The sequence below is a fragment of the Pipistrellus kuhlii genome, unplaced genomic scaffold, assembly GCF_014108245.1.
Source record: "Pipistrellus kuhlii isolate mPipKuh1 unplaced genomic scaffold, mPipKuh1.p scaffold_m20_p_11, whole genome shotgun sequence".
Taxonomy (NCBI): domain Eukaryota; kingdom Metazoa; phylum Chordata; class Mammalia; order Chiroptera; family Vespertilionidae; genus Pipistrellus; species Pipistrellus kuhlii.
Window position 1 is genome coordinate 46,637,339 of NW_023425416.1, and position 24,682 is coordinate 46,662,020.

Sequence of the window (24,682 nt, forward strand, 5' to 3'; positions counted from 1 at the left end):
GAGCCTGTGTCTCCGTGTGGCTGTCAGGAGCCGGGAGACCTGCCACCGTGCAGCCGGGAGGCGGCAGAAGCCCCGGAATCGCAGACGGTGCAGCGACGCTCAGAGACACGAGCGCCCAGGGCCACGTTGTGGTGGGTTTGATGGAGGGACCTGCCATCCTCCCTGTCCCCGACAGAGCCAGCGGTGCGGAGGCATCGGCCATGAGCAATGCGCCGACACGGCAGCTCCGTTTCCAGGCAGGGTTGCAAGCGGATAAGCTATTGATTTTTTTTGTGTGTGTGTGTGTGTGTGTTTTGTTTTGTTTTTCCTTATCCCGGCAATTAAAACGCCGGCGGAGGGTGAGATTTATAAGAGACACTTTAGGAAAGAGCACACGCAATCTATTAGGGCCGAAGAAAGACCGGGATGAATTAAGCTTAGCGAGGGCCGCGGTTCCTGCCATTTTCCTTCTGCTGGAATTCAGAACGATCGCTTCCTTCTCTGCTGGGCACTGAGTCAGAGTCAGGTTTACAGCTGCTTCTGAAGCAGCCCCGGGAAAGCCCTCCTCCGAGGGCGGCGGGCCGTCCCTGGCTGGCACCTCCCACCAGGCCCCACCTCTGTACAGGTGCACCCGCCCGCCCGCCCGCCCGCACCTGCCTGGTGGGTGTTGCCCTCACAGTTGCTATGAGACTTCCTGGAGGCTACTCTTGGTCCCTGTGTCTGGGGAGCGGGGAGGGGGGAGGGGGACAAGCCTCAAGGCCTGGAGGGCGGGCTCCGAGGTCCTCCCCTGCCCGCCTGCCTGCCTGCCTCCCCCCTGAAAACACGGCGCCTGGCAGGGCCGTCTGCCTGGGCTGGGCAGGGCGTTCTGGTTGCAGGCAGGTGCTTCGCCCCACCCTGCCTGGCCCCTCCTCCCCACTCCGGGGAGCCTCCCCCTTCCGGGTCTGTCCTGGGCGATGCGGGGCCAGCGGCCCTGTGCACACCCTCCAGGCCAGCCCAGCCGGGGCACGTCCCAGGCCCCGGCCAGGCCCCAGCGAGTGCCCCGGGGACCGGCCCGCGCCCCGATGGCTCCCCTGGGCGGGCAGCCAGGAGCCCCCTCCGCAACTGCCCCTTAGGGCGATGTGCTGGCTTCGGGGCAGCTTCGGCGATGTCCCTGAGAGACGAGGGAGGGGAAGAAGAATGTTTTGAGTCCGAGGACGGCCAGGATGAGGAGAGGAAGCAGGTCCCAGAGCAGCAGGACACCGTGGAGCTGGCGGAGGAGGGTAAATTCTCGCTCTGCACCGATGGGATGCGTGTGCTGCTCGCGTCCAGGTGGCCTGGCTGCTGCCCTGAGCTCACAGCCCCCTCTCCTTTCCTTACTGAGCTGTAACGTCAGGCACCACGAGCTCCTGTGGAAAGACGCTCCTGGGAAGCCACCATGGGAGACGCATTCCTTGGTCCCCCCCCCCCCCCCCCCCCGTCCCCTCAAAATCCCCGGCTCACCTGCCTCCTGGGAGGCCACCCAGGTCGCCCTTGTGTCACCTGAGATTTGTTTGGCTTATTTGGGGATCCATGTAAACGGAATCAAACCGTGTGTGTGATTTTATCAGGCTGCCGTGGCTTAGCCAAGGACTGCGAGGTTCATCCTTGTTGTTGCCAGTATCAGCGGTTACCTTTTCTGTTTCCCCCTTTGTGGCATTCCAATACTCTGTTTTAATTCTTTTCTTGGGACTGAACAGGTTTTAGTAAGTTAATGGGCAAGAGGCTAAGTCGTGATAAATAAAGCATGTTTTTGTGCTGGCATTATTTTAAAGTATTATTAATGACAAATTTGAGATAAGGATTTTTTAATTTTATTTTTAAAGTTTAGAAGTATTTCGGATGCAAAAGTCCAAGGCTGACACTGACATCACCACCAGGCTGTATTGGGGTGGTGTTCTGTGTTGGGGTGTTGTGTATTGGGGGGCTGTGCTGTATTGGGAGGCTATGCTGTATTGGGTGTTGTGTATTGGGTGTTGTTGTGTATTGGGGGGCTGAGCTGTATTGGGTGTTGTAGTGTATTGGGTGTTGTGTATTGGGTGTTGTTGTGTATTGGGTGTTGTGTATTGGGGGGCTGTGCTGTATTGGGTGTTGTATATTGGGGGGCTGTGCTGTATTGGGTGTTGTGTATTGGGGGGCTGTGCTGTATTGGGGTATTGTGTATTGGGGGGCTGTGCTGTATTGGGGTGTTGTTTTTGTCGAAGGGGAGGGTGTTAGTTAAATAGAGGTGTGCCCACGTGCTGGGTGTCAGTTCCTAACTGGGTTTGTGGGGCTTTGACCGCAGCTGGAGGAAGGGTCTGGGGGGAAACGGGACATTTAACAGCGACTGCGACTGCGTGGATGGTCTCTAGGTCTTGAGTAGGTGCGTTGGAATTCCCTTTCAGAACCCTGCAGGGCGGCCGCCTCTTTCCCTGTCTCCGCGTAGCTTTTACTTTTGAAATTAGATATTTATAATTGGCCACCTACAAAAGGTATGCATTTTGAAAATATCAGTGCTTCAGGACAGTTAAACGGGTGGAATTGGAAAAAGGGGGGGGGGGGGAGAACAGCCAGGAGCCAGCAAGGGCTGGCACCCCGACGGGCCTTGAAAGACACGGAGTCGGGGTGGGGGCGGGGGAGAAGGGAGGAGTGACAGACGGAGGGGACTGTGCATTTGCCGGGTTCCTGGAGGCACTGGAGGGAAAGGCGCCCATCTGCTCCCCTGAGCCAGGCCAGCCCCGCGCACGGACCTGCCGTGCCCCTCAGAGCCAGGCCGCCTCGCAGGCCGCCCGTGTACCCACATCACCTGAGAGCTTCTAGGAATGCAGACTCCTGGGCCCACCCGGACCCCTGCCTTCTAACAGGACCCTGAGCGGGTCCTTGTGTTCGTGAAAGCATGAGATGGTGCACAGATGCCTTAATAGATGCTAAGATGATTTTTAAAACACCAATCGTTGGACCTGCTGGTTCCACACTGAAGGCTTAGTGTTAACAATATTTCTAGGACAGTAACCTTAAAAAAAAAAAAAATAAGAAAGACACTGTAGTGCCAACCTGCTTAGCTCAGTGGTCGGCAAACTCATTCATCAACGAAGCCAAATATCAGCAGTACGACGATTGAAATGTCTTTTGAGAGCCAGGTTTTTTAAACTTAAACTTCTAGCTGAGACTGTTTGGCTCAATGGATAGAGTGTCGGCTTGGGGACTGAAAGGTCCCGGGTTTGATTCCGGTCAAGGGCATGTACCTTGGTTGCGGGCATATCCCCGGTGGGGGGTGTGCAAGAGGCAGCTGGTCGATGACTCTCTCATCGATGTTTCTAGCTCTCTATCTCTCTCCCTTCCTCTCTGTACAAAATCAATAAAATATATAAAATAAATAAATAAATAAATAAATAAACTTAAACTTCTAACGCCACTTCAAAATAGACTCTCCCAGGCTGTGGCATTTTGTGGAAGAGCCACACCCAAGGGGCCAAAGAGCCGCATATGGCTCTCGAGCCGCAGTTTGCCGACCACGGGCTTAGCTCTCTTGGTAAAATGAAATTCGCCAGGCTTGCTCCTGGCCGGGGGGAAGTCTGTGGCGTGGCCCGGGAAGGTGGAGGTTTGGGTGGGAAAGGTCGGTTTCTGGGGCCAGTGTTCCTGAGCAACCCGTTTTTCTCCGGCACCGTCACCCCCCCACCCCTTTGTTCAGTCCCATGCGTGGGAGACGTGCTCTGTGAACAGGGGAAACGTGTGTGGGGTGTGGACACGCCGTGTTCTCAGGTGGCCTTCTACACGAACTGGTTTCAGAGAGATGCTCTTGGTTGAAATCCAAAGGGCCAGATTCGTATTTGGGTTGCTCTGATAGGGACGGATGCAGGCGACACCCGTCCTCTCCCCGCTCACTTTGTGGGGTGATGGGGGCACTTTTTCATGTCGCCCATGCCACCTTCATTCAGAACAGCCTTTGAGATCAAGCCCTTTGCGGTGGGGCAGGTTGTCCCTGTCCAGAGTCCCAGGGCTGTGGGCACAGAGCGGGCCCTCACCCTGCCTCCCGCCACACCCGGGCCCTACGCACATGGAGTCCCTGTCCTCCCCATAGCGCAGCCTCCGGGGAGAGAGACGATCCCGCTCCGTGTCTTCTCCGAAGACCAGCAGGTGCAGGACCGGAGTTGGCCCCAGGCAGGGTCACGGCGCCCAGGAGGCTCTGCCGAGGCTCCAGCCGGGCTGCTGGGAGGGAAGCTGCAGTCACACCCCTGGGCCCAGCCCCACCCCTGGCGCCAGTGAAACCCTGGCGGAGGGTCAGGTGTGGCCCTCTGTGCCTGTGGTTTGCCCCGGGGCAGATCCCCGTGGCTTTCTTAAGGAGACGCTTAGAGCAGCAGCTTGGTGATTTTTCCTCCCCGGGGCCCTTCTGAGGCTGCTGCTCAGTGGCAAGAGCAGTCCCTCCGTTCCTGGCAGGACTGGGGACGAGCCCGCAGATGGTCTGCTTCCCAAGGTTTAGGTTTTCTGAGTGCGCTGGGTGCAGGAGAGAGAGGACCCGGGCCTTCGAGGTGGCGAGAGCAGGGGGCAGCATCGGCCCTTTGCACAAAGGGTAGCTCTCAGGTGGTGACCACTAGCCGCCTGACATCGTCCGGAGAAGCACGATGAACAAATGTCAGGTGGTGGTGGGAACCCAGAGCCCGAGGGCCCGCCTGGATCCGGTCCCACAAAGCTCTGTCCGCAGCTGCAGCCGCACCTGCTGGGCCGTCCACGCTCTTTGGGTTCCGAAGCCACGCACGAGAAGCTGCACAAACGGAGTCCACGCTCCTGTGTGGAGGCGGCCCCGGCCTCACCGGTGTGGCTGCCTGCGGGTGTGCCGTGTCCCGGAGATGACGCCTCCCGCCCTGTGGCTGTGTGGCCAGCAGCACATGCGGGTGCCAGGCAGGACTCTCCCCTCGGGTCACAGAGAGGAGGGAGCTGACCCCGCTTATCAGTTCAGCCCTCAGCACTATTCCAAAGGTCTCCCGGCTGATGGTGTTATCACCCGGGTCCAGCCTGGGGTTTCCGTTGTTAGTGTATCCATGGCAACCCCACGGAGGCTTCCGACGCTGTCAGTTGCTCAGGGTGGTCCTCTTCCTGAGGTGCGGAGAAGGGCGTACCAGGATCACCCCAGGGCTGGCCATGAGCAAAGCTCACCCAGGGTCTGTGTATGTTGGGTCCTCTTGCTGCTCTGCCCATGCCTGGAACTTGACCCCTGACCCCTTGCTATTCCCAGCCTTCTCTGAAACTCCCCTGGTGAGAGCACCTCTCCCCATGCACTTCCTGCTGGTGCCTCTGAGTTATGCTAATTTATGCATGTTTACCTACTCACCTAGGCCAAGAACTCCTTGAGGGTAGGATTTATTTATTTACCCAGCAGTTTAGAGTGTCAGCGTGTGTGTGTGTGTGTGTGTGTGTGTGTGTGTGTGTGTGTGTTTGTGGGGGGGTGGAGGGGGGGGTCCTAACAGATCAGGCCCTCCCCTAACAGCTCTGTGACCTTGGGCACTTTCTTCAAGCCTCCAAGGTGGACCATAGCAACACTTCCCTCCCGGGATGAATGTAAACCAGAGCCCTCAGGTTATCACCCGAAGGCTCCTGTTAACTCCCTGGGGGTGAATGGCCACCTTAGACCCACACTGAGTGTTCCAGCCTGGTGCGGTGTGTGTGTGTGTGTGTGTGTGTGTGTGTGTGTGTGTGTGTGTGTGAGTGGGGGGGGGAGTAAGGGAGTAGGGGGGTGGAGGAAATGATTGGGGCATCTAAAAGACCAGATTCAAGTCCATGGCTATGTCCTGCTTGACCTTGGACAAGCCATTTGGCCTCTCTCTCTGTCCCGTGTGTTCAGTGGGGATCATAGTTGTATAATGGTTTTTGTTTTTGTTTTCATATTTATAACCCTGGGTTAGGCAAAGCCTTCTTTTCTTTCTTTTTTTTTTTTTTTTTTTTTTAATTTTATTGATTTTCCACAAAGAGGAAGGGAGAGGGATAGAGAGCTAGAAATGTCGATGAAAGAGAAATATCAACCAGCTGCCTCCTGCACACCCCCTACCGGGGATGTGCCCGCAACCAATGTATGTGCCCTTGCCCGGAATCGAACCTGGGACCCTTCAGTCCACAGACCGATGCTCTATCCACTGAACCAGACCGGTTTTGGCTGTATAAGGGGTTTGTTCTGGGTTTTAAGAGAAATACTATTTGTAAAATGCCAGGGTGGCAGTTGGCACGTTGTCGACACTCAGTGGTCATTTCATTTCTTCTCCCCGCTTCTTCAGTGACTTGCTTTGGGGCCCTGGCACGCCGGCTGCCGTGGCCTCTCCTAGTGCCTGTGAAGCATGCTAATTCATGTGTGTGCCTTACCTTCTCAGAGAAATCCTCACACAGATTTCCGTCCGTGATGCTCATGAGCAGGAAAATGTTGCCGGAGCTGTATTGTCGGGTCCCTTCTCTTGGCATGGGACGCCTCTCTCATAGCCCGGGCCCCGTGCAGAGGCTGGCGAGGGCCCAGCAGACTGCCCCTGGTCGTGGGCTGGCCTCGCGGCTGGCTCTGCCACCTGGGCATCCCAGAGGCTGCCCTGATAAACCAGCACCTTCCCTCGGCCCGTTGGCTGCTGGCTTCAGGCCACGGGTGCTCCTCCGTTGGTGCCTTTCTCGTTGATGTGGCTTCTTTCTTACAACTCTCTGCCTCCCCATCTCTCTGAGTCTCCTTGGACCTGAGGTTGTGCCCCTTTAATTTTTTTTTAGGACTCTCCAGGACACGTGCTTATCTCGGGGTGATAAGAAATTCACCCCTGCCGAAACCGGTTTGGCTCAATGGATAGAGCGTCGGCTTGGGGACTGAAGGGTCCCGGGTTCGATTCCGGTCAAGGGCATGTACCTTGGTTGCGGGCATATCCCCAGTAGGGGGTGTGCAAGAGGCAGCTGATCGATGACTCTCATCGATGTTTCTAACTAACTCTCTCCCTTCCTCTCTGTACAAAATCAATAAAATATATTGAAAAAATTAAAAAAAAAAGAAAGAAATACACCCCTCTCTGGGTGTGTTGGTTAGAAGTGAGCCTTTCCTTGCAAAAATTGGTCTGAGAGCAAAACAAAATCCCCTCACTTTTTTTTTTTTTTTTTAAGTATCACGTGGGAAGGGACACGGGACACTGGTAAAAATTAGGTTCATTGCAGCCGAAGCTATTTGAAGGGCCCTATGAAAATAGTTATATTAAACCAAATAATGTAGGCCTTATGGGTCTTAGTAGGCTACTTGGGCCATTGGGTCAAGTCTAAGTTATTTTGTAGATATTGGAGGACAACAGCTAAGTGGGGGGCTGGCTGAACCTCCCAGAGGTGGCCCTGACTTGGGAGGAGGCAGGCGAGCGAGTGTTGTGCCTGAGAAGAAAGTCCAAAGTCAGACTCTTCTCAGAAAGCCGAGAGAGTCGGCCGGCCCTTGGTTTTCTTCTGGGTCCGTCATGAAATTGTTCCGCCCTCTGAGCACATTTTAATGGCAGTTATCTAATTAACAATAGCCTGGTGTCTGTGGGGCAGACTACCGTGTTTCCCCGAAAATAAGACATCCTCTGAAAATAAGACCTACTTACAGGTTTCCTTCTGAGTGAAATATAAGGCATCCCCCTGAAAATAAGGCCCCCTTAGGCTAAACATGAGAGATTTGGTCCACTGATTCTGAAAGAAATGGAGTCACAAGAAATTCACCAGGAAATTCAGGAATTGGATTGTTATGATGATGTTCCAGAAGATGATGACATGATTGTCATTGAATGAATGAATAAATTCTTGAAACTGTATGATTCACAGTTTGTCTGGTTTGTGTTGACAACTACCGTACTACCGTATACCATACCGTATACAGGTAATAAATTTCCTTTATTTTCATTTAACAATAAATGTGTACCGTATTCTTCTTCATGGAAAAATAAGACATCCCCTGAAAATAAGACCTAGCACATCTTTGGGAGCAAAAATTAATATAAGACACTGTCAAGAGCGTGGACTCCGCTTTGAAGGCCATCTCGTAACGCCTGGAAACTTGGCATCGGGCGGCTCATTTAGAATTTATGGGAGGCACTCTCGCTGTGGCTCTCGGGTGGGGAGCCTTCCACCCCTTGGTCCTTTGAACAGGGCGGACGGTTTTTACGAGGTGTGTTTCCTGTGGGATCAGGGGCCAGATTTAGGGGGTGCTTTTTTCCCTGACACCTGCTGCTGCTGGTCAGAGTGAGAAGGGATAGTTCATTGACCTGTGGGCCCTGCTTCGCTCTGACACCCGGGCCCCAGCTCCTGTCTGGAGCAGACTCATCAGAGTTTCTAGGGGGCACACGACTATTTTGGAAGTTATTCAACATGCCTTTACTTTTTACAACAAAGAGTGTAGAAAATAAAAGGGACTTAAAGAAATAAACACGGATGCTGAGGCACAGAAGATAGACTGAGAAATAACTGGGGAGGGGAAACTGGAGGTCGGGTTCTAAAAAGTGAAAAACAATGCTCTAATCAATCCTATACGATAAAAGGCCAATATGCAAATTGTGCCCTCGACTTGGAATTCAACTGAGAGTTCAACCTGAAGATGGATCAGGGAGCAGGGGCCAGCTGGCCAACTGCTCACAGTCCTCCCCCCCCAACCCCCGGTCCCCTGCTGGCCTGGCCCAATCGGCCTCAATTGGGGTGGGCTGGCCAGACCCCACCCGTGCATGAATTTGTGCACCAGGCCTCTGGTATAAAATAACTTATAAGTAAAGTCGGTGCTGCTGAGTTGTGGGGATCAATCGAGAAAGCATATTAAATCCCAGGGCCGTCAGGGACTTCATACATGATGCCTGCTGCCCTGTTAGGAGGCCCTTCTGATGTTGAAGTTCACCATTTGGTAGCTGTGTGGCACTGGATGAGTTGTTTAACCTCTCTGGGCCTTTGGTGACCGCTGTGGTTCATTTCCATGCTGCTGCCCACCGCCAGCTGGTTGGAGGGCTCCATGTATCTCATCTGCTCTGGGCAGAGCATGGCAGCCCTACAGCTGGAAAACTAACTTTTGCTTTTTAAATATATTGATTTTTTTTACAGAGAGGAAGGGAGAGGGATAGGATTAGAAACATTGATGAGAGAGAAACATTGACCAGCTGCCCCCTGCACACCTCCTACTGGGGATGTGCCTGCAACCGCGGTACATGCCCTTGACCGGACCTCTCAGTCTGCAGGCTGACACTCTGTCCATTGAGCCAAACCAGTCAGAGCGAAAATTAGCTCTTGTTAATTTTTAAGGCAGCCTAGGAGTCTTCACTTAAAGATTTCTCAAGACCTTGAACTGATGAACTTTTTACAGCAGTTTGAGCTGGACTCCACCTCCATCGCATTCAATTTTGGTTTAAACCAACGTTTTACAAGCTCTCTTTGCCTTTGCTATCCTGGCAGCTCCGAGGGAGGTGAGGGGAAGGGAAGTGCCCGAGGCTGGACCATCCCTGCAGCGGGGGTGAGGGTGAGGGTTCCTGCCATGAAGCACCGGGTGTGGGAGAGGCTGCATAGGGGAGAGGCTGCGTAGGGGAGAGGCGGGAAAGGGGAGAGGCTGCGAAAGGGAGAGGCGGGAAGGGCAGTCCCCTCTCCTGGCTGCCAGGCCTCTGTGTTGCTTGGGTTTCAGATTTGGAACCAGATTTTAGGTCACCTTCTTAAAGCTAGAAAATCATTCCAGCGGGTCAGATTTCTCTGAGCGCCTTCCCTAAGATGATCTCTACTCGGGTTTAATAAAATATTTAGAGCCCGATTGCATTTCACTTGCAGCTGCCGTTAGCGATGCTCCTGAGGTGATACAGTCCCCAGGTGCCTGCGTGGGCTGTCACAAAGCCCAACTCTAGCATCCTAGGTAAGAAGAGTTAACTAAGAAGTTACTATTTAGCCCAGAAGGGGCAGGTTTCAAAAGAGTTTATACTTTGGCCCTAAATCCCTTTGCATTCACTCCTCCCTCCACCGAATAAAACCCGTGCTACCTTCCTGGTGTTTGTCGAACTGCAAGCCAGTTCCTTGCCATGGATTTAAAACAAAACAATCCTGAGATTTTTCAGCAAATGAACGTCTTCTGTCATTGCACTAGCTTTTTCTCCAATGGAAGGGAGAACAGAGGCACAGCGTCCCAAAGTGGCCTGCATGCAGCCTCTTATGAGCCCCATAAATTATACATGCTATGAAATATTGCTCTGTGTGTGTGTGTGTGTGTGTGTGTGTGTGTGTGTGTGTGTGTGTTACCAATTCAAGGATCACGTGCCTGATATTTCATAAAGGCCAGTATTCACAACATCAGAGTTTGGAGTTAGGAAAAGTTTGTTGATCAAGAAGGCTCCAGCTTGGCCCTAACCGGTTTGGCTCAGTGGATAGAGCGTCAGTCTATAGACTGAAGGGTGGGTTCCGTCAAGGGCAGCACATCCCCAGTAAGGGTTGCGCAAGAGGCCAGCTGATCGATGTTTCTCCCTCATCGATGTGTCTAACTCTCTATCCTTTTCCCTTCCTCTCTGAAAAAAAAAAATCAAAAAAAAAAATCAAAAAAAAAATATATATATATGAAGGCTCCAGCTTGAGAAGATGGGAGGGAGTTGCCTTAAAGCGTCCGCAAATCCATCCTAAGAGAGCCCAGAATTCAGGCTTCTTTTATGTCAAGGGAAGCAAGAATGGGCAGGTAAGGGTGTGTGACACCTGGGCACCAGCAGGGATCCAAGGAAGAGTGTGAAATTTGTAAATCTCCCAGTTCCCTGGTTCCTTGACCCCTGCTGATCAATGTCTGGTCTTGAGGCTCCTGCAAATCTTTGCAGAAAGCTCAGCCTCAAGCACAATTCCTCTGTGATTAGCACATCGATAGCAGGAGCTACTTCCCTGAAGGCCTGGGAGAAATGCAGGCTAGAATTAATGCAGGCTAGAGTCAGAGAGAGGGAGCATTTCGCTCTGTCACATGTGCCTCAGTAATTGTAGAGGTCCTTTGGGCGTGGATTCAAAACCCCTGTCACCCTAGTTTTCATGGTATGGAATCTGGTCTCAAAGCCTTAGAATTTAGGCCATTTGGAGAAGAGGAGGGCTGTGCCATCATGAAACTACCAGCTCAGACTGTTGTACAGTGATTGTACCCACAGCTGCTTTCTGAAGGGTCCCTCTCTGACCCTGGGGCTGGGTCTCTGGTTTGTGAGGTCTCTAGGGTGTGTGATTCCTGTTGGTCTTGGTGGTGATAACTTTGGTGGCTGCGCTGCTCACCCATTTTAGTTTGCTCAGTTTGTATGAGGCCAGGTCCTTGTCCACTTAGTGCCTTTTCCCGCCTCTAAATATGTCACACACAATGTCAAGGCCTTGCAGAAATTTGAGGTCACCCGCGCCTCGCTCACCCACTCAGAGCTTTGCAGCCTCTTCCCTGGAACTTGGAAATGAAACTGGGTGGTGCTGAGTGCTGTGTGGGTTGAACTTGGCAAAACCAACGGCCGTTTGTGCCTGATTTGCAGGCACAGTTCTGAAGCTGCTTGTTTAGATGGGTCGTCGGTAGTTTCATGGTCATTTGTGTCCTTTTTAAAAATTAAACTTATTGGGGTAACATTGGTTAATAACGTCATATGAATTCCAGGTGTACAGCTTTAGAACCCAGTACCTGTATATTCCATTATATGCTCACCGCCTGAAGCCCAGTCTCCTGTCACCATGTATTTGACGCCCTTTACCCTCTTCATCCTCCCCCCACTCCCTTTCCCTTCTGGTAGCCACCGTTCCGTTGTCCGTATCTGTGAGTTTGTTTTATTTGTCCATTTGTTGCTTTTTTGTTTTATATTTCACCTAAGAGTGAAATGGTTCCTGTCCTTTTCTGCCTGACTTGGAGTGACACTCTGAAAGATGCACCTATGTTGTCACAAATGGCAGCATCTCGCCTTTTTCGTGGCCTAGTAATATTCCATTGTGTATATGTACCACAGCTTCTTTATCCAATCATCTGTCAAAGGGCATTTAGTTTTTTTGTTTTGTTTTTTTTTCTATGCCTTGGCTACTGTAAATAATGAACAGAGGGCACATATATCTTTACAGACAAGGGTTGTCAGATTTTTCGGGCAGGTACACAGAAGAGGGATTGCTAAAGTCCTATGGCAGCTGTAGTCTTAAATTTTTAAGGAACCTGCATTTCTGTAGTGGCTGCGCCAATTTACATTCGCACCTGGGTTCCTTTTCCTCTCTACATCCTCACTAACACCTGTTATTTCTTGTCTGATCATTGTCATTTTTATTTCTTGCAGTTTTATGTGCTGAAAGAGTTGGCCAGATGACTAAGACATACAATGACATTGACGCTGTCACTCGGCTTCTTGAGGAGGTAAGTGTTTCAGGGGAAGGGAAAGGGTCACTTATAATTTTTAAAATATTTTTTAATTTTTAAAAATATCTTTATTGATTACTGTATCACATATTTGTCCTCATCCCCCCCATTCCCATCACATACCCCTCCTCACATATGTCCCCTCCCCCTTGTTGTCCTTGACCACTGGTTAGGCTCATATGTTTGCACACAAGTCCTTTGGTTGATCTCTCCCCTTTATCCCCACCCTTCCCACCCTCCCTCTGAGGTCCGACAGTCTGATCCATGCCTCCTTATCTTTGGGTCTGTTCTTGTTCATCAGTCCATGTTGTTCACCATTTCCCCTAGATGAGTGAGATCATGTCCTACTAACTAGAAATACACTTATAAGAACCGAAAATAAGACAAGCCATAATGGTTATGCTGAGAGGCAAATGAATCAGTCTGTAGTGAATTTCTTTCTGGGCCACCAGTTCTTTTGAGACCCAATGTCAATGTCAAACAGTTCCTTATGTGTACATGTCAGCCATGATATTTCAGTTCTGGATGGTGGAGGGTCACTCATAATTGACCGGTTATAATTTATATTGATTAAAGCATGCATTACTATAAGTCTCCACGCAGAATCTTCCAAATGGGGCCTTCTCGGGGGATCACTTGGTGGCTTTATTTTTGTATCGATAGCTTTGTAGTTTTTTGTGGCCGTAAGTTTACTTATGGTATTTTAGGGTTTACAATGAATGTGCTAGTATGAATGATACAGAATTGGGTAAGCATGGAAATACTTGCTAGAATACCCAGTTTCAGATTTCTAAAAACCCTTAAAGTATGTTCCCTCAATATGTTTTCAGTTGTATCCAAAAAATATCAGAAAAGATATATCCTGACCTGTATCTTTGTAACGTATTCTTTTTTTTACTTACATCAGGTTAAGGGGATATTGTTAGGTAGTGTCACGTGGCGATCACCAAAATAAGCATGGCAGGAAGAACTTAGGAAACTCACGTAGGTTCACACCAGCTGCTGGCATGTTAGAGACACGGTCTTGTCCGTTTCTTCTCGGCACTCAGATGAGTGTAATGTGAGTATTCCCATGCCTAGAACAGGCCAGAACATGGCAGGTGCTTAGGAGGTATTTGTTGAGTAAGTGCCCATCTTTAAATATTACCATCTCTACACCCTACCACCAAACCAGGCCTTCAAGGCACCTTTAGACCCTTGTTTCTGCTCTGGAATCGAGAATGAGTTGGGTTCATGTGACCACTCCTTAGCCCTTTTCTAGGAAAAGAATAGAAGGGTGTGGGAGACACAGGAATCTTTCCCCCCCCAATCTTTAATTTCTTTATTGATTAAGGTATTATGTGACCTTATTCCCCCATTAACGTCACAACACCCCCCCCCCCCCCCCACACACACGCACACACACACTCATGTCCTCACCCCCCTGTTGAGACACAGGAATCTTTGTCGTCATTTTCAGCCACTAGCATAGGGGTGTCGAACTCAATCAGAGAAGGGGCCAAAATCTAAAATCCAGCCTAAATCGCGGGCCGAATGGTTTACTGAACAGTCATAAACTGTCATTGTGATGGAAACGCAGTGGAGTGCAGTGATGACAGCGCGGTGCGGGCCACATTGCAAGGCCTGGCGGGATGGATTTGGCCCGCGGGCCTTGTGTTTGACACATGTGCACTAGCAGGACAAGGTTGAGACACAAGACCAAGTAGCGGTAGTGAGAACCAGAATTTTTGGGGGGGAAGGGGGCATCTTTTTACCCCAGTTTTTGCCTCTCCTTCCCTGTGTTTTTCCCTTCTGCACATCCAGCACCTCCTATCTGCTCTGAGAGTCTGAGATGGGTTCCCTCTGGGTTCCTGGGGGCTCACCTGCCCTGCGACCCCTCTCCCCCTTTCTCCTGCGGGCCACCCACTCACAGGCCCAGGCGGGTGGCGTAGGGGCAGGGGCCGAGACCTGCTTGGCCCCAGGCGAGGCAGAGAAGGTACAAACTAAGCCCCCAGTGAGGGGTATTAGGGGTTTTGGCTGTGACAGGGCTGGCGGTGAGGCATGGTAGGGCACGGGCTTTCTGGGGGTGCTCCAGTCACCGCCACTTTGGTGGCTGGTGTTGGCCAAGTGGGAGGCTTTTGGAAATGGTCTGTTACAGACCCCTCGCTGCTGTGTCCATTTCCCCGAGGATGCCAGCACTCGAGGATCCTCTCCAGATCCGGGGTGTTTCCAGCCGCTGCTCCTCGCCCCATTCCCAGTGAGTTTCCAAGTCTGTCCAGTCAGGAACCTGGGTCTGAGGGGAGCAGAGGTACCCTGGACGGCAGGGCTCTCCAGCCCCGGCCCCTCCCGCAGCGGGTGTGACTGTTGCTTTGGCTGTCAGGTTCAGGGCTCTGAGAATGTGGTTTTGGGGAACGTGGTTAGTGGAATGTCACTGGGGCGTTTTTACTTTAAAACCATGAGCCGAGGGATGTGTTTCAGGGGTGGCCCCTGCCCGCAGGCTTGGCTCTGGCACAGTGTGAGCTGGCAGTGCCGGGGGGGGGGGGGGGACGGACCCCATGGGCGACATCCGCTCCACTCTGGCTCTCTTCCCAAGGAGCCTGGGGCTCCAGCCCTGTATGCAGATGCTGGTCAAAAGCAGTTCACTTCCGCCCTGACCAGTTTGGCTCAGTGGATAAAGCACCGGCCTTCGGACTGAAAGGTCCCAGGTTCGATTCCGGTCAAGGGCATGTGCCTTGGTTGGGGGCACATCCCCAGGTGGAGGTGTGCAGGAGGCAGCTCATGGATGTTCCTCTCTCTAACTCTCTCTCCCTCTCCCTTCTTCTCGGTAAAAAAATCAATAAAATATATTTAAAAAAAAAAAAAAAAAAAAGGTAGCTCACTTCCCCCGGCAAATTTCCTAACTGTGTGTCAGTGCGAGGAGAGCTCGCTGCTGTCCGGTGTAATCACCGAGTTCCTGAAGAGAACGCCGTGGGCCGTTTTCCGGGTGGCTACGGTGCCGCCTGGGTTAATGGGTGGTGGCTCTTGGCCGGAGGACGTGCGTCTCGGAGCGTTTCGTCCCCGCGGTTCTTCCCCCCGCCCGATGAGAATCACGGCTGAGCGCCGCCTTTCTGTGGAAGAGGCGTGCTTCCTGGTGAACGCCTCACTGCCCAGGCATGTGACCCCTGGACCGTGTGAGCTTGTCTTGGCTTTGGTTCCCTCCCCTCCCACCGCGATCGTTGGCTTTGGTTTGCTCGCCCGCCGCAGGCAGATGGGGTGCTGGGAGGTGGAGGCGGGGAGGAGGGTGCACAGGGCCTGGAGCACGGCCAGTGTGGGGCGTTTGCGTCTGGGTGGGCAGGGGACCGGATTCGCAGCGTGCCCGGCTTGCTGCTGTTGGGAATTTAGCTCCGGGCAAAGCTGGCCTCCTCCCCGGAGGGTTATTCCCGGGGCTCCTTAGTCTCGCTTTTCATCCTAAAATTGGTGACTGGGGTGCTTGAGCTGCCTGGTGTAGGGGGCAGGGTGCTCTCCAGCTCCAGGGTTGTGTTCGTTGGTGAAAGGGGCTGAGACACAAGTCACGGTGTTTTTAAACAAAGCCTGGCTGGGAAGAGGGAGGGAGCAGTCGGAGGGGTCCACCCAGCCACCTTTCCCGGGGACTGAGAGAACCCGTTCTGTGAGAGCGTATTTCCAGTTGCTCAGCTGCAGTCTTGTCTTCTCGCCGTGTCTGAATCCACTGGCCATTTCCTAGCTGCTTCCTGGATTCAGAAGTAAACGTGGCTGGCTGGTGGGGAGAAATGGGGAGTTTCTTCGTTCTTAGAATTCTCCACGAGACACTCAGCCAGCCTGCCACCTTAGTCAAGAGAAGCCAGAGGCACTGCATACTGTACCTTTTTTGTTGTTGTATTCATTTCATCCATAACTGTTTTTTACTATAGTGTCCTGCCCTTTTATTCCCTCTCCCTTCCCTCCCCCCGGCAGAGTTCTCTTTATGTTCCTGTACGGATTAGGTTTTTGGTGCAGAGGAGGTGAGAGAGGGCTCCTGTCAGTGGGGCAGGGCCAGGTGAGGACTGGCGTGTAATGCGGAGGGTAAGGGGCGTGGTTGTTGAGCTCCCGCCCACTCGCTCTTCTTCCCTTTCCTATTTCTGGTCCTCCTGGGCCCTGGCCTCCCCCCTGCACTAGCACTGCCTTTCCCAGCCGGTCTCCCTAGTTACCATGTCTGCTTGACTTGTTTGCAGTGGAATGTGCGGACACAATGCAGCCGAGGCTTAGCCAATCCCTGTGCGAAAACCTAAATAATGTCCCAGTTTATGAGACATGGGGACAGTTCCATCCGTAGAAGGAAGATGCTCTTACTGGTGCAGGAAAGCTAACAGAGGGATGTTTATTCTAAAGAAGGGTTTGAACTTCCAGTCCAGGTGTCCGTCAGTCCTGCCGTCATATCTGCTTGCTTGTTATCCTGTGAGCAGTTCGTTGGGGCACGAGGTTCCTTAGGCTCATCCTGAAGGGGACGGTGCCCTGCTTTAACATCTCAGAGTCTGAGGCGTGCGAGGCAGTTCCAGCTCCGTTGATGTTGCCACTCCGCATGCTCCCACTCCCCTGCTCTTCACGCCAGGTGAACAGAGTAATTAGCACAGGCTTTTGGAATTACCTTTGTTCCCAGAAGTCTCCTCCCTGTGCCAACTGCCACCTAAGCGTGAGCGAGTTGAGTCTAACCCCGTGGCCAACTGCCCCTCCAGCGGGCTCAGGGAGTCTGCGTCTGGCGATGGCGGCCGCCCACTGTCTCCACTGACCGGGGACAGCTTCCTCCCGGAAAGGCAGGTGCCCCTGGGCAGGCCCCGCAGGCTTTCCTCGGTGCCCTGCTCTGCTCTGAGCCATGTCACCCGCTGAACCAACAGAAGTGTCCGTGACAGGGACACACCTCTGACTCTGAAGGAGGGCAACTTTTATGCTTTATCGCTCCATCCTGAAAGTATTTTAGAAAAATAAAGCCTCGCCTGGCCAGTGTGGCTCAGGGGGGGTTGAGCATCCACCTATGATTCAGGAGGTGATGGTTCCATACCCAGGTTCTGGCTCCATCCCCAGTGGATGTGCAGGAGGCAGCCGATCAATGATTCTCTCTCATCATTGATGTTTCTCTCTCTCTCCCCCTCTCCCTTCCTCTCTGAAATAATTACATATAAAACATAAAGCCCAAGTCGTCTTCCATAAAGTAAAAGAAACGTGTTGCTGTATTTCAGGGTATCCAGAAACATTTTTGAGTCATAGGAGGCAAATACAAGGCACTGGGTCAATTCGAGCTTAACATGTGCGGAAGAGGCCGCCTCCCTGAACGTGGCTCTCTCATAGAAACACTCCGGCATTTCTGCGTTCGTTCATTCACCCAGCAGCTGGCCACTGGGTGTTTCCAGGTGCTGGCACCTGGCAGTGCCGGGAGCCCAGCCCTCAGGCCTCCTGGAGAGATGGTGACCTGGTGACTACACAAATACCCAAAGCAGTTGCAGAGAAGTGATTCGGAAGCAGGTTTTTCCTGTTGGAGCAGACACTTGTGTTCATCTGAGGTCAAGGTTTCCTTCCAGGGCTGGGGTCTGCGTAGCTCCTGCACGTTACGTGGGCACAGTGTACACCTCTTTGAGCGGGTGTCCGGTGCTGGTGAACGGCTGGTGAATTATTAATCCCTTGGTTCTTTCTAAGTGCCCTTGTTTTCCTCCATTGGCACGGAGCTCCATGGGCTCCTTCAGGAAGCCCAAGTTTGTTTGTTTTTTAATCTCTGCTCTCCCTCTGCCTTCCACAGAAAGAGCGGGATTTAGAATTGGCTGCTCGGATTGGCCAGTCGTTGTTGAAGAAGAACAAGACCCTCACCGAGAGGAACGAGCTGCTGGAGGAGCAGGTGGAGCACATCCGGGAGGAGGTGAGGAGCCGGGGCGGCGGGGCCGCAGGCGCGGTCCGGGGTGAGGGGAAGAGTCCCATTCGGAAAGGCCCTCGGGGGCTCGCCCAAGCCCTGAGCCCAGAGCTGCCTGCTCTCGAGTGGCCGCCCGGACACAGAACACTCCTGTTCCCTGTGCCTCCTCCCACCGTGGGGCCTCGTCTCCCATGTGGTATGATGATCCATGTCTCTGGGCATTTGCCCAACTGCTTACTTGATAAGCTATCTAGACATCATTCTAGAAACTTCTAGTCCCCTCTCATCTCTTCTCCATACCAAAGTAAAAATTGTAAATTAAGGCAGAGGGATTTTTTTTTAAATTTTTATTTATTTATTTTTATTTATTTTTATTTTTTTTTGCCAAAGAGTAATTCATTGTATTTTTCTCAAAGAGGATGAAACTTAACTGTTTCCTTTGAATAGGACAAAATCCTTTACAGACCTTCACTTTTGAGGATCAGTAGTTTAAAAAATATTTTCTTTATTGATTTCAGAGAGAAAGAGAGAGGGAAAGAGAGACAGAAACATCAGTGATGAGGGAGGATCATTGATGGGCCGCCTCCTGCACGCTCCCCACTGGGGATCGAGCCCGCCACCCGGGCCTGTGCCCTGACCTGGGATCAAGCCGTGACCTTCTGGGTTCAGGTCGACGCCCAGCCACTGCGCCACGCTGGCCGGGCTAAGGAGGAACGTTCAAAGCCTGTCCCTGAGCAGCAGGTGTTTGAGCGCGAGAGGGGGCCACGGTCCCGTGTGGGGTGAGTGACGGGCCCGGCCCGGTTTGTGCAGGTGTCCCAGCTCCGGCACGAGCTGTCCATGAAGGATGAGCTGCTCCAGTTCTACACCAGCGCCGCGGAGGAGAGCGAGCCTGAGTCCGCGTGCTCCACCCCGTAAGTCCCTGGCGCCTGGGTCACAGCGCGGGCTGGCTGCCGCCCGTGGCCCCGGAGCTGCCTGGCAGGGCCCGCCACCTTCCCCAGCAGCGCCGGTCAGCCGCTCCGGCCTCCTCCAGCCGGGCACCTCCCCGTGCCTGGCACAGAGCGTCTCACCGTTTCAGTGGGATGTGGGAGGACAGGTTTTTTGCTTTCCTCTTCCCGGGTCTCCTTGTTCATTGGCCAGTTGAGACTGACGTGGCCTGGCATGTTGGCAGGTGACAGGGTGGGGGGACCTTGGGGGCAGGAGGTGCGGGGGCTTCTGTGAGAGCCTGCAGAGCCTCCTGGTAGTGGCGTGAACTCCAAAGCCTGATGGTCCGCGTTCACTTCTCGACTCCGTGTGGCTTCTTAGCTGTGTGTTCTCGGCTGAGCTACTTCACCTCTCTGTGCTTGTTTCCTAATTCCTCACCTCCTCCCCAGGTTGAAGAGGAATGAGTCGTCGCCCTCGGTCCAGAATTACTTCCATCTGGATTCTCTGCAGAAGAAGCTGAAGGACCTGGAGGAGGAGAACGTTGTACTGCGATCCGAGGTGACGGGCGCACCCTGCTCTGGTTCGCACGGAGGGCGGCGGCCGCGTTCACCTAATCTGCCCTGCTCGGAGGTTCTCTGTAAGAACCACCCGGACCTCGGCTCATTCCTGCGCCGGGGGTTGCCTCCCCTGGCTGGGGCAGACCCACTGGTGAATTATGCAGAGCCTGGAGGGGCAAGGATGGCAACCCGCCCCCCCTTCGCAGGGTAGGAGGGGGTCTTTCCATGGTGTCCTCCAGCTCTACGGGCATGACGCGGAGGCCCAAGGTGAAGGCCTCATTTTCACGTCCCCGCAGGTGACAGGAAACAGTATTTTTCAGACAGAGAGGAAGGGAGAGGAAGAGAGAGAAACGTCGATGTGAGAGCGAAACTTCGATTGGCTGCCTCCTGCGTGTGCCAGGGATTGAGCCCTAAGCCTCCTAGGCATGTGCCCTGAATGGGAATGGAACTTGCAGCCTTTCAGTGCCCAAGACAATGCCCAACCCACTGAACCACGCTGGCCAGACTGCGTTGATTTTTAAATCTTCACCACAGGCTGGAAGCTGGCGACTCTGTCTCATGTCCATTGGGAAGCCGGGACCCAGGCTGCCAGGAGTTTGGATTTCCCACGGCCCGGCATGCCAGTGGATGCCAAAGCCAGAATTTGCTAGTCTCCACGACTCCAGACCCCACACTGTTTCCCCTCGCCCCCTGTCTCTGCCTAGAAACACTGCACATTTAGTTTTGTGGGTTTTTATCTCTTAAGTATCAGTACATGTTTGCTCTCTAGCCAGAGGTGTGGTGCAGCCTACTTAGCAGGCCCTTATTTGTCAAATTGGGGCTGATTCCCACCTGAGCTGGCTCCTCACGTCCCCCCTGCCCCAAAGCTCATCCAGTAGGGCAGGCCACCTGTCACCTTGAACTTGCCCACACGTTGGAAACAACCTCACGTCTGGGCTGAGCGGGACACTGAGGCATGAGGAAAGGGTCATGCCATCTCAGAACTCACCTCTTCCAGCCCCTCGTTTACTGAGAGGCTGTCTGAACTCTCTCTCTGCCAGCCAGTGTTCCCCATTCTGAGTCTGGTGCTCCCCTCCCAGCGTCATCTGCCCCAGGTAGACACTCTAGTCCTGGGCACACACAGCAATGGCCCCTCCGTCTATGTCTTCACCGAAAGTGGGCAGGCGCGTGGGCAGCTGCCCAGGGAATTTGGTCCCAGCCAGAGTCCGCTACCCTCCCCCCACCCTGGGTTTTTAGGAGGGTGGGTTCTCTGGGGCCAGGTCCTCCTGCCTAACTGGGGTGTTCAGATCTCTCGCCTCCCACTTTGTTAGCCAGGAGCAAGCTACACGGAGTCCTGGGATGGCTCTTGGGCCTCTGGATTTTAATGCTTCCACTTCCATCTTGGACCTTGTTTTCGCTCAGCTGAATGCAGGAGGTTTAACTCCAACTTAGAGCCTCATGGGACAGCGCCCTGCACATTGTAGGAGAATGTATTAGCCATTCTCCTTGTGGCTATCCTTCGAACGCCCAGGGGAGGCAGAGCTGTGTCCTGGGCACTTTTTGAATCACAGGGGGTTCAGGCTGTGAGCCCGGGCAGACATACTGGACGCCAAGATGGCTCGTGGAGTCTTAGTGAAGCGGGGTGTACAGCTCTTGTGCGCATGGCCTTGAGGGGCGCCCTCTAGTGGTACATTTTCCGGGCTTGAGAATCTGAGATGCCCCCACTCAGGAGGGGATTCCGATTGACGTTCTGTATTTGAGGATGCGGCAGGTGACAGTGGGGGAATGCCAAAGGGTGACTTCCCAGACCCAGGCAAGCCCTGGCTCCATGACCCAGCCTTGCCCGCCCCAGCAGTGCGAGTGTGAGTGCGGGGCCTCTCACCTGGGCTTGTCCACACGCAGGCCTGCCAGCTGAAGACGGAGACCATCACCTACGAAGAGAAGGAGCAGCAGCTGGTCAACGACTGCGTGAAGGAGCTGAGTATGTTCCTGGCCATCCCCCCACCCCCTCCCCGTTCCCTCCTTTTCCTTTCTGCACCTGCCCTCAGTATGAGCGTACAGGATCGCGTCCCCTGACCAAGTACAGTGTCCCAGCCAGCTTGGGGCTCAGGAGCATTTTCCTTAAAACTAGAGGTCCCCCAGGTCTTTTGGGGGCACCCCTCGCCCCTACTTATGAGAAATCGGGGGCCTAGGTCGTCAGTCATACATTGTCTCAATGCCTCACTGGCATTTAATTTTAACTTTGTTTTCTACTGGAACGTTGGAATTATTTTTACGGCTGAGTTAGGCATAGCTTCAGAGCCGTGTGTTGAAGATATGGAAAGACTGCTCTCTAGCCATCTGATTGGTGCACGTTGAGGCGAGAGTTCTTTCCACCCTTTCCATTATAAGTTGAGACGAGACAATGCTGTAAACCGGATATCTTGAGTTTCGGCAACACACTAAATAAATGAAACACACCCTGTGTTCAAACCTAGGAAAATGAGTTGTGGCTCTGCCTGTGGGTGGGAAACAGCCGAGGGAACTGTGCTGTGCACCACAGGGTTTCCTTTCCAGAGCAGGGCCGACAGGAGTTCCTGGGAATATATGGACCTGTTTGAGGGTGGAGAGTGGGCTTTGGCCAGACGCACCTTGGTAGGGGTGAGGCACCTCCTGGCCGGCTCTGGGAGCCTCCCCATTTGCTCTGGGGAGGCAGCCTGGGTCAGCGGACGGGCCCTCACCATGAGCGCAGGAGCCACAGCTGGGAGCCAGGTCCCTCCTCGTGGCAGAAGGAGCCCGGGGAGCCGCTCTGCTTTGCTTCACTGTCCAGCACAACGGGCAGTCCACGTCCCTTCTTCCTGTGTCCTCTCGGCTCCCCATCTTCCCCCCCCCCCCCTCATCCCAGCTCCGCACAGAGGTGCTTTCCCTGGTACAGACCACCAAGAACCCATTCTCTCGTGGTGTGCACGGGGGGGGGGGGGGGGTTTGTCTGACTTCACTTCGAGATGGCTGTTTCTTGGTCCAAGGGGACGCCAACGTGCAGATCGCCAGCATCTCGGAGGAGCTGGCCAAGAAGACGGAAGACGCTGCCCGCCAGCAGGAGGAGATCACGCACCTGCTGTCCCAGATCGTCGACCTGCAGAAGAAGGCCAAAGCGGTAAGCGGCTGCTCTCCTGGCCGACACCGAGGGGCCGCCCTGGGATCGGGACGGGCCTCTGACCCGGGAGACAGTGCCCTTCCCTTCGTGTCTTAGGAGTGGCGGCTGCCTTTTGGAGAAAGAGCTTAGCGGCTCCAATGCTACACTCCTCACCACCACTCTCCTCCTCAGAATAGCTTCAAATTGAGGGGCTTCACTACGAAAGCTGCTGTAGGCAAGGCGTCTGGGAATTGAACCATCTAGCCCAGCGGTCGGCAAACTCATTAGTCCACAGAGCCAAATAGCAACAGGACAACGATTGACATTTCTTTGGAGAGCCACGTTTTTTAAACTTACACTTCCTCTAACGCCACTTCTTCAACACAGACTCGCCCTGGGCCGTGGTATTTTGTGGAAGAGCCGCACTCAAGGGGCCAAAGGGCCGCATGCGGCTCGAGAGCCGCAGTTTGCCGACCACGGATCTAGTCTAGTAGTAGTTGTTTTTACACCCCGCACCGGTGTGTTCTGCAGCAGCCAGTGTCCCCTTTAGGTTGACGATGAAGCGGCCAGAAGACAATCTGGTGGTTTCCCTTGTTTGGCCTTTGCTAGAAGCGTGGGGCGAAATGCTCCCAGAGATCAGCTGTCTGTGGGGGTGGGGTGGGCCACAGAGAACGAGCGTGGATGTAGGAAAGACTGCCTTCAGAATTCTAACAGAGGACATGTCCCCCGGTGTAAGAGGGCCCCTGTGGAAGGGCCCAGGGTCCTAAGGGACTGGGTCGCTGGGGGAGCGGGGCGTTTCCCAGCAGCCTGCGGGGCAGGAGCTGACCGCCTGTGCGTTGCAGTGCGCGGTGGAGAATGAAGAGCTGGTGCAGCACCTGGGGGCCGCGAAGGATGCCCAGCGGCAGCTCACGGCCGAGGTAAGCGGCTCCCCCTCATCTCGTCAGGGAACGCCCTCCCTCCCCCCATGCCAGGTCGTGGGCATCTGCCTCTCCCTGATGGGATGGGGGTTGTGTTCTCCTCAACAACCATTTTTCTATTGAACGGAAGGTTGTTTTTACTCCTAAGCTGACTCCCTCTGATGCGCTTCCTGGCTGTGAGCACCTGGGAGGCTGGGCCCTGTGCCTGCCCGGGGCCAGGCGTGCCCAGGCGCTCGATAAACAGTCCAGTAAAGAGGCGACACAGAGCACACCCGTGAAGGGAGTCTGTTCAAAGACCCTTGAGTCCCGGGTGTCACGATGAGCTCCCCGATTCGGTTCTGGGTGTCCCCAATCTCAGTTGCCCCTGGTTAGAGTTTTAGGGGATTTCTGGAGTCAGAAAGGATGCTCCACGTGAAAGAAAAAACCGGAAACTTAAGGACTCAGGCGTTTGGCTCCAGGGGCCGCTCCGAGTGCACAGAGTGTCTTTCGGGCTGTGCGGGTGCGCGGGCCGGTGCCCGGTGCTCACGAGACGCCTCCCTGGCCCCCTGCAGCTGCGCGAGCTGGAGGACAAGTACGCCGAGTGCATGGAGATGCTCCACGAGGCGCAGGAGGAGCTCAAGAACCTGCGGAACAAGACGGTGCCCAACACCACGTCCCGGCGCTACCACTCGCTGGGCCTGTTCCCCATGGTGCGTGCTGCCGCCGAGCGGGACCCTCCCCCCGCCGTTCCCACCCACGCGAGGGCTGGGGCTGGTCTGTGGGGGCGGCCTCTCGTTTTGCAGCGTGGATCGGGTTCGAGCCTCTTAGCTTCTTAGCTACACGATACAGACAGTATCCCTCTCACGCTCATCTTTTCCATCCCTCTCACGCTCATCTTTTCTCTGCCTGCTTTGACGAGAGAGATTTTAGTAGCAACTAGATGGAGTAGGGACCTCAGCTTCCTGGAGGATGTTATTGATACATCATTGTTTTTTCCTGATCTTACGAGAGTCTGTGCTACTTCGGCTTCGCCAGGACATCCCAGAATCCCCGAGTTGCCCCTGTGCG

At 53.8% G+C, this 24,682-nt stretch overlaps 1 protein-coding gene across 9 annotated transcripts in view; it reads left to right on the forward strand.

The window, feature by feature from the left end:
* The first annotated feature begins 921 nt into the window (after window positions 1-921).
* The window catches only part of TRAK1 (trafficking kinesin protein 1), a 48,940-nt gene continuing 25,179 nt past the window's right edge, over window positions 922-24,682 (forward strand). For 3 of the 9 annotated variants that reach the window (XM_045579450.1, XM_045579449.1, XM_045579451.1), the window contains exons 1-9: window positions 932-1,238; window positions 12,216-12,292; window positions 18,039-18,155; window positions 18,957-19,057; window positions 19,517-19,625; window positions 21,506-21,584; window positions 22,609-22,739; window positions 23,561-23,635; window positions 24,187-24,324. In XM_045579450.1, the coding sequence (XP_045435406.1) occupies window positions 1,124-1,238; window positions 12,216-12,292; window positions 18,039-18,155; window positions 18,957-19,057; window positions 19,517-19,625; window positions 21,506-21,584; window positions 22,609-22,739; window positions 23,561-23,635; window positions 24,187-24,324 (942 nt within the window). In that variant the 5' untranslated portion in view covers window positions 932-1,123. Of the gene's footprint in view, window positions 1,239-12,215; window positions 12,293-17,985; window positions 18,156-18,956; window positions 19,058-19,516; window positions 19,626-21,505; window positions 21,585-22,608; window positions 22,740-23,560; window positions 23,636-24,186; window positions 24,325-24,682 lie in introns of those variants that run through there. The other 6 variants (XM_036431960.2, XM_036431963.2, XM_036431958.2 and 3 more) reach the window with 5 other exon arrangements.